The sequence below is a fragment of the Cygnus olor genome, chromosome 7, assembly GCF_009769625.2.
Source record: "Cygnus olor isolate bCygOlo1 chromosome 7, bCygOlo1.pri.v2, whole genome shotgun sequence".
NCBI classification, from domain to species: Eukaryota; Metazoa; Chordata; class Aves; order Anseriformes; family Anatidae; genus Cygnus; species Cygnus olor.
This window is the reverse complement of record NC_049175.1, coordinates 30407871-30422884: the sequence shown is the minus strand read 5'-3', so window position 1 is coordinate 30422884 and position 15014 is coordinate 30407871. Positions and strand designations below refer to the sequence as shown.

The following is a 15014-nucleotide window of genomic DNA, read 5'->3' as shown; positions in this document are numbered from 1 at the left end:
CTGTTTCTAATTAGGCTAATTTGTCTCTCCGTAGATAAGCAGCAGTACCACCGTTTTGGTATTGCTGATGAGGACACTTTTGTTGGTGTCACTCTACTGGAAACTCAAGGGCTAGATCATCAGCGAGCGGGTCTTCACTGAGCATGGTGGAATTATTTTATGGCGGGTGGACACTTGTCTCTGTTTTTATTTGCTGGTCTTAACTTTATGTCTGGTGGAAGTTTATCCACATGAATGACAGCTCAGGAGGGAGTAAGAACTTTGGTAGTATGAAGTTTGGATGACTCAGAGGAGAGGTGTGTGACTATGTCCAGTAATGCTTGGACCAGAGCCATCTGAACTATATTTGGCTTATAAAAATTTAAACGTGCAACTTTGTCAGATTATTACCTTATACAACCACAAAAAAATCTTCAGAAATTAACATAGAAATCAGTGTGTACGCAAAGGGATCAGCAGAGCAATTTTAGCTTCCTTCAGCGTTTACTACAACAAATAAATTATTCAAGCAGACAGGGTAGTAAATGGTTGGTTTTATTCCATAGTTATCGGTACTTACATTCAGAGAAAAGGCGTATATATTTCTGGACCAATGCACATAATAATCTAAGGGAGAACTGTACAATTAAGAATGATGAAATGATTGCTATTAGTAGGATTTATAGAAACCTTAGAAACTAACTGTCAGCGATCTTTGTTCCCAGTTGCCCAGAAAGCTGGATCTTTGGATTATTGTCTTAATTATTGACAGAGAGGGAGTCACCACAGTGACATAGGGTTTCCTTGCCCAAATTCTCTTTGTGGTGCTATTTAACTCTTCCCATCCCTTGTAATCTGTCTTCTCAGCTTGTACCTTGGTAGGTACACCAGTAAAATGGAGATTCTGTGGAAGTCTAGAATGTATACATATAGGGCATCTTGAAGGATATGTAGAGAGCTTGACTTTCTCAAGCTGTTAAAGGTACAAATGTCCATCACAAGGTTAAATGGTTAAATAAGTGAAGGGAGGGAGTGAAAACCTGACAGTTGACTGTGTTTTGAAGGCAACCATGGATTTGCTGGTGATGGTACAGTTATGGATGGAACTAAAAAGAGGCCATGAGAATAGCTCAGATAAATTCAGGTGTGGTTTGCATACAATCTATTTATGGGATGCTTTTTCAAACTAAGCCTGTGAACCTTTTGAAGTTTGCCCATCACTATTTTCATGCCAATTAATGATGTACATCCATTCCCATTCTGAGATAGGAAAAACAATAAAGCAAACAAAGATAATTAGTCTCTGGAGCATGCCAACAAATAAAATCTGTGCAAATCACTTGTTTCTGCTAACTTTTGTGGTTTTGCTGCAAAACTAAAAAAGAACATTTATACTGCAAATCTACATAATGCTAGAGCAGAGATGGAAATACATATATGACAGCATCCTGATTTTGAAAGGGCTTTGCAAAGATTAAACATCTTATTCTGAAAAACCACTCTGAGTTGTTATAAGCAAGAGAACACTTTCATTCCTTTTTCATGGAGGAAAAGGGAAGCAGGGAGGTTAAACCATTTGCTCATGGAGTCAAAGGTCTAAATGACACTTCATAAATAAACAAAAGTCACTGCTCCAAGAGGCTTACAAGTCCAATTGAAAACACAATCACAGCTGAGGAGAGAAGGTTAAGATGGGCAGGAGATAGACTGCAGGATGTGGACCTTGACTCAGCTCAGTGAAGCCTCTCAAATTTTACAGACCTGGATGGGAGCATTACATGGCCTTTAAAGTGCAATTTAACAGAACAGCTTCTAGCTGCTAGGAACTCTCTTCTTGGTTTCCAAAGTCATAATAATCTGTTAATTGAGATAGAGCTTTAGCCCTAGTCTTGAAGCACTTTCCATAGGTGAGCAGTGCTCTCTCCCTCTTGGAAATGAAGTAACTGAGGTAAGCAGAGATAAAAAATCAGTAGCAGAAGTGGATGCAGAGCACACATTCACTACTTCTGAGCTCAATACTGTAAGCTTTGGATAAATGCACATTGTAAAAGAACAGATAGATTCTCAGTACCATTGCTCCAGGGGAGTGTGTAGATCGTGCCATCTGGATCTGCCCAGTTGAGCCAGTTGGCTCTGTAGGCAAGTGCAGAGCAGGGGTAAGCCCATTCCCTGGGAATTCAGGGCAGAACTAAAGCAGGTCCTGCCTCAAGTCATGGAGTAAGATGGCTCAGGGAGCAAAAACATAGAGTTTTGTGTAATGAGTAAACTAGCAGAAACTGTGTTCTGTTCCTATAGAATAACAGATTCCAGAGTTCAGATCCAGGCAAAATGACCACTCATGATAAAATGTCTCTTTGTCTTTTTTTTTTTGGCATGAAAATGCAGAGCATTTCTTTTAGCAAAGGGCGTGCATGACCCTGTCATTTTGTCCCTTTTTGCTGTTTTCTTATACTTTTTTGTTCTGGTTTCAGAAATGGAATATGGAAAGAGACCCTCATCAATTGAAATGTGTCCAATGTATATTGAAGTTAAAAATACTAAGTGCTGTTGAAAAATAAAAAGACTGTAAAAGGTAAGAATGCCTGCAGGCTTGATTTTTAAAGATATGCCTTTTTTTCATGTTGCAGATCTCGCCTTGCAGATTTTTTCACAAACTGCCAGCCTGAGTCACGGTCTGTTAGTAGCTGTCTGAAGGAGAACTACGCTGACTGCCTCCTTGCTTACTCGGGGCTTATTGGTAAGAATGCAGGGAGGGGTTGGGTCTTGCTTGATCTAAAAAAAAAAACAACACCCAAACAATATTTTGAAGATCCTCATGAAATAAAAACAGTGGAATACTGTACTGTATGATCCTAGGCAAAATTCTCAGCTAAGCGTGTTGGCCTTCTTTTACTTTACAGAGATTCCTGAGGTAAATTTGTACATTGCAAGGAAATTAAGGACAGGATAAAGAGAGAAATGCGTTTGAATTTGAAATAAACGTATATAAATTAAGCTTACAAAGTAAAACTTATTAAGGTGGTTGACTTTTGGACAGGACCATGAAGTAACAAGCTGAAAAGAACAGAAAGCTGCAACTTGGTGGTTTTGCAGCTGTCATCACAAGGTGGGGTAAAATATTTCTAGGTGTTTAGGGAAAGTTTGGACATTTGAGGAATGAGCTGATAGACCAACCCAGCCTTGTTTCACTTGCAGCTGCTGTTCTTGCCACGATCACCTTCTGTCCACCCTAAGTTTTCTTAGGTGCCTGTCAATGGATTGGAACCGAGACCAAATTTATCATCTGAACTCCTCTCCCTCCCCAACATAATTCATTTTGCTTGCTGTCACCTTCCTGACTGTCAACAGGCACAAGGGTGACTATATGCAAGTCAGATTCCATACACCCTCCACAGTATTTGATTCCTGAAAGAGAGAGGTTATCTCAGGAAGGTGAACTTGTAGAAATACCATGGCTGGGCAATAAACAATAAGTGAATGTCAGAACTCTGAAACAAAAGGTTTTAAAAGTGCACCAGATAAGATGTTCTTAAGCTTACAGCCTGCACCTGCTGCAATGCAGTAATAGCCCCTTCTGTTGGGTGTGAAGGTCCTAGCTGAGTCCCTGAAGCAGATCCTGCTGTTAAATAAATGTCTTTTGAAATAATATCTGAAATAAAATATTTCCAACTTAGTCTTTATATATATATATATATATATATATATATATATAAAATGACTGAAAGACGTATTTGCTGGCTTGTTGTTACCATTCTTAATACTGTAGCATCTAACAAGTGAGGTAAGTCCATGGAGTACCAACGGGTTAAAAAAGACATGATAATTTTGGAGGACATGGTTCTGGGTCTTAAGTGATAACGACAGTATGCAAAGGCTGTAACATATGAGCGGTTATGACAGAATGTCATTTGATTCTAAAAGAAAGAATTGAACAGCCTTGAAATCTGATCTAGTCAATGAGATTAAGAAGTCTAGCTGCTGGCAAAGAGTAACTTTACTAATAGATACTTCTGGGTGAGAGCTGCCAAGAAGTTCTTGCCGGACCTAGTGAATCTTGCTGACAGTTTTGTTGGATCCATTTTTCACTTTAAGCTCAAAGATGACGCAGTTCACATAGTAAGTTTTTTTTTTTTGTGTTACTGTGGATGACCATGCTGCAAAACACTATCAGACATCGGAAATGTGGAATGGGTCCCTAAGGAGCTGAAATCAAAAGGAGATCTGATTTTCAAAGGGAAAAAATAAACATTTTTCTTCTTTCCTGTCAGCCTCTAGATACATGCAAAAAGATGGGAACTGATTAGTGTTACAGAAGTTTTTACTTCTTGGAAGTCATTCTGAGAAACAAAAATTACCAAAACAAAGCTTTCATCTGCTGAAGCAGTAGATTCCTGCTTCTGATATCAAGCTGATATAAAACTGGAGTAAATTATATGAAGACCATCACATTTGTAAGAGGCTATCTGAGACCAAAATCAGAAGTACAATGTTTCTACTGTCTACTTAATATATACAAAATGCAGGAAGAATAGATAGAGAGGCTCTGGGTAAGAAGCTGTTACAGATTCATTCATTCATCAGAGCTCCAGGATGTCCAGGTGTTTTAATTAAGATATCATTCATTAATATGTATAGATATATTTAATTTAGACATTTCATTAAATGTAGCAAAAATTGTGCCTCCACATAGTTTGTTCAGGAAAGTGAGGATTCTCTGTGGAAGATACAGTGGATGTGATTCTGTTTGCAACAGGGTGTTATGTATATAATTATAAAGCTATGTATATCTTACAGAATGTGAAAGACCTTAGTGAATCACCTTAGGCTCCTTGTTATGGTGATAAATTAATACTTTTAAAGAATTACAGCATGTAAAGAAAAAAAAAAGATAAAAAATGATTAAATGTAAAATAAGACTAGTGATCACCATGCTTGAGATTCAGTGGTTTGCTTACAGCCTAGTTTAAGCCATCTGGACCTGTCTGTACTCCCACAGCAGTTTGGTATGGCTGCAACTGCTGACTTCAAGATCTGGTTAAGCATTCATTTTCTGACACATTTTCACCTGTTTTCAGTAAAATCCATCTAATTTCCCCAGAATTCCCCGGAATTCCATGGGAGTTTGTATGAATAAACTGCTTTTTGCAGAACTTGATGCTTGCTTCTGGATCCAGTACCCAGTCTTTAGACTTTGGTAATGCCAAATGGTTCGTACTGTAATCCTCATTTGCTAAGATACTTTCTGCCTCCAACATGCAAACAGACTTCCTGTTCTTCTAACATTCTTGTTACTTAAATGTTGTTGCTTGCTGCATTTGATGGCCTTCACTGGGCCTGGGCAAATTCCTGTTGTTGGCTTTCATTTACTGTGTCACACATGGGTCAAAACAACTTCAGTCACACACCCTTCTCCTGGACCCACCATAAATCTCCTAATTCTTAACTGACCCTAATTTGAGCAGCACCTTGGTTGTGCTCAGGTCAATTCTGCTTTTCCCTAGAATATGGAGGCCTGACTGCCTACAACTGAGACTGTCACACAACTGTTTGATACAGAGAACACACAAAACCGAGCATGTCCTATTTTACTGCCAACCACCGTGGTTTCTCTGATCTGTTAGTGTCCTTGAGCAGAATTTCCAAGATGCAAGCTCGAGGAGGGAGGAGGAGGGGAAGGCACACACATTGCAGGGAGAAAAAGGAAATACACCCCAGGAAACGAAGCATATAATCCGCTTGGGTTCACATCTGCCCCCAGGTTTAAATGACAGACTGATTTTCTACTAGCTGCTCTTTCAGCCACTCTGTTTATGCTGGATGTACAGTTTGTGTGCTGCATATACACTCTCCATGTCCTGGCGTTCCAGTATTCGTCAACCTTAATCATAGTTTGGTATCTCTTACACTTTTAGCCCCTGTCTTGACCAATTTTAATTACCTTATTACCTTTTTGTAGCCTTTCCTCAGTGACCTTTTAAACTTCCTCAGTACCGTTCTGTTTTCTCAACCCTTCACTAAGTGTTTGCTACTTATCCTTTTTTTAACGCCGACTGTTTTCTTTCCATTTGTGAAATGGTCTTGCTTTTCGTTCTCTCTCACTTCTTTTTAGATCATATCACAGGGTTGAAATAGCGCACTAAACCATCAAACAAATAATGGGTAGATATTTTCACTTGTTTTAGTTTAATTTAACATCATTCCTGTTCTTATTTATCTCCTGTCAAGTTTTCATTTTAATGGCGCAAATGTTATTTGCCTATTTTACTAAATTCTCCACCTCCATTTAATAAGTTTTGAACTGTGCTATTTACTCATGCTAATCTCATGTAGAATTTGAGCGATTATTATCACAGCTATCTCTTAGAAGTTGGAAGTAGATGAAGACATAGAATTTCATTCTAATTTAAAACCATCCCCAAACAAGACAACAGATGCTTTTTCTGACTTTGGCAGTTGCACTGCATTCATTTTCACATACATTACTGCCTTTCTCAGGCCAGCCCCTAATGCCTGTTTTCCTTGGTCTCCCACATCATGTATGAAGTATTTTGCATGTTGATTTGTTTAATTCCCAGTGCTGCCTGGTGACTGAAAGGCTATTTCATATCATTCTGTGATTTGTGTTATTTATAATATTACCTTTTTTTAGCCCTATTTATTTGATAGCCCGTTCCTGTATGGTATTACAGACTCTTGGCCCTGGACCTGTGGACCAAATTTTCTCTGCTAATGTACGCTTTGGGTCTCTAGTATTTATCCTTCATTTGTTACATCTTCTTAATGACTACTTTGATGTCATTTGAGGAGTTTTGAGGGGCTATGATCACATATCCTCATGACACAAAGCCTGTCCTAGACCTGTAGATTGCCAAGTGAGGGACTTGTTTCTTGAAACTGCTTTACTCAGTAAAAGTATCTAACAGCAGCCCCTTTTAATTAATTTTCTCCTGTTTGGTGAGACATACAATGAAGATTCAGACTTCTCAATCCTTAGGAGAATTTGAGATCTCTGACCTACTGTGTTGATGCCTTCAGTGTGACTACTGATTTGAATAAGTGTTGATCTTACAACAGTTACCTTATCCAGATGAGTGGTGAATAGTTCCTGTATAACTTCTAGGACATAGAACACATTCTTTGGTTTCATTCGATTATTGCTAGCCTTCAGCTGACATATAAATGTGAGAATATTTACCTAAGAATTGTAAGAGAGTTGGAATGAGCCTGTGGTTGTAAGTTGTTGACAGTGTTCAGGAAACAATCACTGTACTAAAAAAGCAGTGATGCAGCAGAATTAATAGTAATTTATTACCTGCTAAGAATCAGTTGTATCTTTTCCTGCATGCTGGTTGTGTTTTTGCTTTGTCCTTCACCATAACCCACTCTGTTGGCAGGGCCCTCAGGAGCACCGTAGGGATGGATAGCACTCCTCCAGGATGTACCAGCACTCTTTACAGCATGACCAACATTCTCCTTGCTCATGCAGTTCAGAACTGTTTTTCCAGGCTGGCTGCAGACTTGGGGAGGAAGCTCCAGTTATTTGCAGAAAACGAAAGAAAATGCAAGTGAGGAAGAAAATAGGATTTTTAGAGTTCAACTCTAAGGACTCAGCTCCACGCGTTTGATTTGGCAGCAGAGGCCTTTTATGAGGTTTCCCACTTCTCTCACCCCATCCCTCCCTGTGCTATAGTTTTTCACCTGTCAGTTCTGCTGATGGAGCTCTCTGTGGTCTTGCAGTATAAACCTTTTGAAACAAGGGAATGGGTCTTTACTGTGGGAGCCATTTTACAATACCTGAAGTGGTTACATTCGAACAACCACGGGTGTAAAATGTTGCTCAGGACTGGTGGGCAAAGGGAGCCAGGAATTCTAGAAGCAGGAACTCTACCATGGGTCTGCACTCTGAATGTATAACTTACCAAGTGTTGTTTGTCTTCTTCTTAGTATGGGAATAATACTTCAGTGCAGATGTTGCTCACAGTACAGTGCTTTACTGTTTTTTAATAGGCACAGTGATGACACCAAACTACATAGACTCAAGTAGTCTCAGCGTTGCCCCATGGTGTGACTGCAGCAACAGTGGTAATGATAGAGATGAATGCCAGAAATTTCTGAATTTCTTCCAGGACAACACATGCCTTAGTGAGTATGGAATTAACAGATGTATAAAAGAGTTTTAGCATGTTTCATGGAATTTATTTATTGCTTAAGTGTGTTGTGATGCATCAAGTCAATCTCTTTGCACACTGTAAGCATGGTTCTGGTGTAGGTGTAAGAACTAGAACTGAACAAACTCAAGCATATAAATATTCCTGATACTGTAGTTTATGGCCAAGGTTGCAAACACAGGATGTTGTTGGAAAAAAAATTAAAATTAAAGAAGTGTATCATACAGAAATATGTTTACATCACAGATCATGTTTGGACCCTAGCACTCAGGGAGCATCTGTACCAAAAAATTGCAACACCTGAGGGCTTTGTGTATAATTTAAGAACTTCATATTAAAAAAGACATGTATTTTATGAAGGATTTGTTGTAGGTAAGTATAAATTGGATTGTGTTTGCAGTTTATGGCCAAACTTCAGGTTTCTTAGGCTACTTGATCTCAAATGCCTGGTTTTAACACAAGGCTGGATGGTACCCATTTTCAAGATTTTGTTAAATTATTGATTTCTTTTCAGTTAAGCTTACTCCCAAATTAGGGACTATTATAAATTTCAGAATGGCTCAGTGGAGTCAATTTTGGCAGGTTCTCTTTTCAAATTTCCTGTCTGCCTGCAGCAGCATAATTGGATGATGTGGAGTGTGCACCAGAGTTTTAATTTCAGATAAATGAGGAGACCAAAAGAACTTGGCTTCCATAGCCTAGCAGAACAGAAGTTGAAAGCATACATGATTGTCCTCTGAAATTGCATTTGGGGGGCAAGTACAAGGAGGGAAAAGAATTAGTTAACATAAAGGACAATGTTGACACAGAATCAAAAAGAGAGGTATTTGCCATACATATTTAGGTTTGGAATTGAAAATTTTTTAACCGTCAGGCTTAAGTTAAAAGAACAGCTTTTCAGTAGGAGGGGAAAAAGTTCTTCCTGGTTTTACAAGGCATTTTTCATCAGGTTATGAAAAGAAGCATGCATTGTTGCTTTTTGCAAAAAATAACGAATGAATATGATGATCCAGACAGTTCCATCCACTCCTATATTCTTGCATTACTGCTAGTGAGGGTCTGTATTTTAGGATAGGGTCTGAAAATCTCCACTTGTAGCTCCTCAACAGGCAGCACATTTGTGAAGACATGGGGAGGTTTGCATACAAAAAAGTGAGTTATTTGAGTTCCTATCTGTTAAACGATTTATTAAGCTTCGGAAGAATTAAAGTTACTCAAGACCATTTACGAAAAATAATAATTCTGGCTGTGATTGTGTAAAAGTCAACAATACAGCCTGAGACCAACTTCAAACCTAATGGTGCTGCAATTTATATAAGTATACTGTAATACATCAGATGTTAATAATTTGTGAATATTAATTGCTACAATGTTACAGGTTCTTTTTAAAATGCATAGGCACAGATATCCTATGTCCCTTTTTTGCTACCAGTATGAAAATGTTAATGAAGACAAATCAAAGACATTAGAGTCTACTGTGAGACAAATTATAGTCATCCCAGCTGTTAGGGAGCTCTTTTTTCATGAAGAAATTAAAGGTGTTTCTGGGTTAATAAAATGTTTTTTACCCTCATAGAAAAGTGGAAAAGGTCTTTTTTTTTTTTTTTTAATTTTTAATGTCATGATATATAAATAGCATTTCACTGCCTGGAACGATGGCATAGAATGCTGGAATTTCTGTGATCCTTCTTGCAATAGTGGAAACAAATTAACAGGAGTTACTGTTAATTTAGGAAATCATTCAGACACTTACGAATACTTTCTATGTGGAAAATATTCCTTTATATACTGCCTTACTCAGGTAAAGCCAGGAAAAATATAATTCCACTCTGCCTACTTTGTCTTTATCAACCTAACTGATTGTGATGCCCGCTATAAATTCTTCTCTGTGTGTGCTGGAGTTCTGAGAACTAATAATAGAATAAAATGCATCTTTTTTGGATGAGAATTAAATGTAAATTATTTTATAAAGGAAGGAATGCCACTGAGAAGAAGTATTAATAGCTTCCATATATTAGTCCCTAGTGAAGTTGTTTGATTTCTTATGCAAAGAATTTGAAATAAGAAATCCCTAAATCCATGTTGAATCCCCAAAGACCTGATTAAAAACTGTTTTTTTTTATTTGTTTACGGAAAAAAACAACCAATTTACTCTTGCCATAAACACACTCTTTAATCCCATGAAACCGTGATAAGCTTTTTAACTTTTATATCCTGAAGTTTTAGTTTAAGCATGTTTCCCTCACCTAATTATGCAGATTTTGATTGAAAACTGTAAGGAAAACTGAAAGGAAAAGATTGTCTTAGCTAAACCATTTTGTCGTTATGGGCATATTAGTTTTAATACAACAAGCTGTAGAAATAAATTGGTATTTTGCCCGCTCTCTGTTTTTAGTTTGCTACGTAACATCACCTGCCTCAGATAGGACATAACATTGAAACTGATTTTTAAATCTTGAAAGTAAGTTTTTGAGGCTTTTGGTTGGTAACAAATATGATTACAGTAAGACCTAGGGCTTCTGTCAAGAACGACCAGGAATGTTACAAAGAATAGACTGCATCAGATAATTATGCGGCCCCAGCCTCTCAATTCATGTTTCTGATGTGTTCAAAATTAAGACACGTTTTTCAAAATAAAAATGGAGCTTCTATAAATACAGTTTTGATGGAATAATAACAATAATAATAATAAAAAATAAATAATTTCTGCTTTCTGCCATTTGTTTAGAAGTAGAAAATTGCCTGTAATTTCTTTTTACAGAAAATGCAATTCAGGCCTTTGGCAATGGTACTGATGTGAATGTGTGGCAGCCAATCTTACCAGTACAGACCACCACAGCCACAACTACAACAGCTTCCAGACTTAAAAACACAGGTTCAGAGACCACCAACAACGAAATACCCGCCCACAATGATTCACCAGCATGTGCAAACCTGCAGGTAAGAAAGTCTTGTAATTGTTGCAGTACATAAAAGAAAGGTGTTCATGGATATGTATGCAGAGTAGTTTCCTGCTCCATGAATAAATACCTGCCTAATTTAGAGTATGTGTTTACTAGTTACAAGCCAGATACACTGTAAAATATCAGACACTTTTATTTTAAATAAGAAGCATGCATATTTCAGAATGACCTTCATTGCCTCTCTCAGAGAAACAAAGCACAATATTTAATTTATCACAGGTTTGGATATGAACGTGGTACTGTCCAAACCCTGCCAGCATGTGTCAGATTAAATTAGTCTCCTGAGTAAACCAAATTTAAGGGGAACTTTGAATGTTAGCTAGCATGGGATGCTATGGGTTTTTTTTGTTGTTGTTTTTGTTTTTTTGGCTGAGTAGGTCTGGATAGTAGAGAATATGGGGTGCTACATGGTGAGGAAGCTGGATAAACATGCAAGCTATTTTGCATCAGGTGCCTTCCTGAACTGAGCTCAAAGCTGTGATATGATTTTGGCCAATGGCTGCAGCCATTTCCTGTAGTGCTTCAATCAGCCTGTTTTTGGTGTGTCATTGATTCTGGATTTTAAAGAGGTTCATCGCTTGCTGAAGGCAGTATATGCAGCCCTTAGAAAGCATTAAGAATTTTGGCAGGAGAGAACTGCAAAATCTAGGCAGGAAAGATCATGAAGTAACAGGCAATGTTGATTAACATTCTTCCAAGGCATTACTGAGTCGCAAAGTATATGAGGTTAATTGTAGATGGTGTTGAGTTTAGGACCTTCTGTTTTAATTCAATTTTTCATATCTGTACATTCATTATTAGTTAAGCTTTATAAGTTGTTGATGAGAGAAAGATAGTTGTAGGCACTCTATTTCCATATGCAGTAGTCATTTGACCAAATGAAATATGCTAAAAAGAAATGTAATCTTTTAAACCTGGAACTTGGAGTATCTTGCATCTGAAGCAAGAACCTGATGGAATATTATTAATTCACTTCATGTTGTATTAAAAAGTTTTACGGCAGAGATCACATTTTCTTTCAGTGTTTGTACAGTCATACACTTTACACATAGAGTAAGGCCTCCAGATGCTCCTAAAGTACACAACTACTAAACCAAAGAAGTAGCAAGCGATCACAAATCCCATTGGTTTCAGTTTGATTTGCAAATGTTCCTCAAACCTGAATAGATGTTCCGTTGTTCTGAAAACAAATGAAGTTCTTCCCTGTCCTCCCTGCACCAGTTACTCTGGCATTTTGAGGCCATGTCACACTCGAATTTATCAGCCCTGGTTTGAAGGTGTGCTGTGACTTCAAGTATACCCCAGATATACTTGACGCAAGAAGTAAAGCTCTCCAGGGAAAACAGCTTCGTTTAAATAAATTATCTGCTGTTTTGTAAAAACTACAGATATGCTGGCATTAAAAGGTCACTGAAGTTACATGAATCACACATTTTTTTTTTTTCTTGTGAAATACAACATTCTGGTGCTAGCTATTTTCTTGTGTCAGAATTGAACCATAAAGAACAAAGCTTTTACATTTCAATGGATTTTTCAATAGTAACTTGCGAATAGAGCCAAAACAAGCCCACACTTTTTTAAAGAAACCTATGTTTATTGGACAGTGTGGTGCCACTTTGCATGTGAGACTTAAACCTCAGTTCAAATTTTACAAAAGAACTGGAGGCATTCATACTGCACTTGGAGAAGCATATTCATTCCAAGGCTCTCCTCCCATGAAAAATATGTCTTTGTAGTATTTTCAAAACATGAACTAGTGCTACCAAAAGCAATCTGAAAGGCTTTGTTATACACTTAGCATTTGAGCTGAAATTTTCAAAAAGGCAATCTAGCTTAAATATTGTGAAAAGTAGAATTAAAAAACATTAGCCTTAGTTCAAAAAGGCAGTGACAGAGAGGGAATGTGGAGGTGATCATTGAGATGCTACAAGGATGCATATCCTACTTAGTGGATTTAGAAATGCAGTAAAGGAAGAAAGAGCAGGAAGTGATTGATTAATACACATTGCTATAGAAATAAATACAGTAAGGGAGGAAAGAGCAGGAAGTGATTGATTAGTATAAATTGCCATAGAAATGAACAAATACTAACCTCCTGAGGTTGTAAAATACAGGACATTAACCCAATCTGCCAAGAGTGTCACCAGCGGAGCAATTTTTGTTACATTTTTTTCTGACTTGTTCACAATCGTTGTCTGAAAAGCAAGAATACCGTAATGGTTTTGTCATTCTGCCATGTACTCCGGCACACAAGCCTACTTGGGAATCTGGAATTGTTGTGAGTGCCTAAAGAAAATACGCGATTTGTTTATCTGAACTCAGTATTTATTTTGAATGCCTGTTGAAGGTTTGGACTTTAAAACAATTTTTGCTTTAGTGATGCTACTTAGAAATTGTTCTTCATTTCACATTAGCATTGCTACAGGAATTTTTAGTTTAACTGTCAGTGTGATATTCTCTTATTTCTAATTGATGCAGAGAAATGTTGATTTTTGTTGTATGCTTATTTAATGTTTAAATATGAATGGATTTGTGTACTACACTATTTTTTCTGTCCCTAATTAAATTGGCACTCCACCTGTGCCAAGAAGATGCTTACCTTCATCAGGAGTCCTATAAACTCTCCCATAAACCTGGCTCCTAAGTTTGCTAAACACAAAGAATAAATAGTGGTTAGCTCTATATAAACGTAAATTCATATATTTTTGAGGTAATGAAGTCTAGCAAAGAATCCTCAGCACCACGTTAAAAAATAGTGTGAACAAAAAGGGAAAAGATGAATGCTAACAGTGTGGTCCTTATACATCCACATTTTATTAAGCAATTGTCATCCCTATCTTTTTTTTCCGATAGCTGCACTCCAACTTTTTCTACTTAACTGTCATATTTGTTTGTCTTTCATTCTCGGTTGTAACTGGTGTTTAGTACGTCAGTCAAAAAACGGTTATGGCTTTCAGTCTCACACTCTACCATCACTGCTTGAACCATCATGTTGGATTATGTGAAAAGGACAAAAGAATGAGTTTGGAAGTGTACTCACTCCATGTATGCTTCAAGAAAAATGCTGCTTCTGCATTTAAGGAAGATGCATGGAAAAGAAAAATAATAATAAACTTCAAATGATAGATTAGGTTAGATTAGCATCATCAGAGATAAATAAAAAATTAAGACTTTCATACTGGGTTTGCTATAATATTTTAGAAGACATTTTGCACATGACTAATAAAGAAAGGAATCAAGATGGCTATGGACGTTTCATTCTATTTTTGTGCATTGACATCTGTCAACTCCTTAGCCAAAGCTATATACTTTGTTTCCTCATGTTTATTATAAAAGTCTTGATCTAGGTAACCTTAGCTCGGCATTTAGAGGGAATGTAAGGTTTTCGTGCTTTTGATGACATGCGAGCAGTACACACATATAACTGAGATATGTGGCCCTTCAGACTGAAGGCAAATATTTTTCTGTTGAGTCCAGTATGTGAATGTCTTTGTACTCTCAGCAGCAGAATTCCTATCTCAAATTTATGAGACAGTATTTTAAAAGTTCAAATATTCTGGGGGGAACAAGGAAGAAATGAGAAATGCAGATACTTAAGTACGTAGATTCTTTGTATTTGCTGTATGATTTGGTAGTATTTAGAGCAGTGTGGATCATATCGCATGCTGTTCTTCCACAGTTTCCATAATTCCACATAAAGCTGTTACTTTAAGAAGAATGTGTTATGGCAAGCCTTAGGACAAAAACAGGAGACAGAGCTCACAGTTCTCTGAGACTAGAACTTTAGCATGACTGAGACTGGAAATTGTGCTTTTAGCTTGTAGGTCTAAGCGTTGCACATCTTCACCCCTCTGTCTGTTAATCCAGTGTTTGAAATACTGTCTGTAATTATCTAATGTAGCTT

At 37.4% G+C, this 15014-nt stretch overlaps 1 protein-coding gene across 2 annotated transcripts in view; it reads left to right on the top strand.

Annotated features, from left to right (window-relative positions):
* The window catches only part of GFRA1 (GDNF family receptor alpha 1), a 145950-nt gene that overhangs the window by 101862 nt on the left and 29074 nt on the right, over positions 1 to 15014 (top strand). For both annotated transcript variants that reach the window (XM_040563163.1, XM_040563162.1), the window contains 3 exons: positions 2607 to 2716; positions 7987 to 8121; positions 10909 to 11087. In XM_040563163.1, coding sequence (XP_040419097.1) covers positions 2607 to 2716; positions 7987 to 8121; positions 10909 to 11087 — 424 coding nt within the window. The remainder of the gene's footprint in view (positions 1 to 2606; positions 2717 to 7986; positions 8122 to 10908; positions 11088 to 15014) is intronic.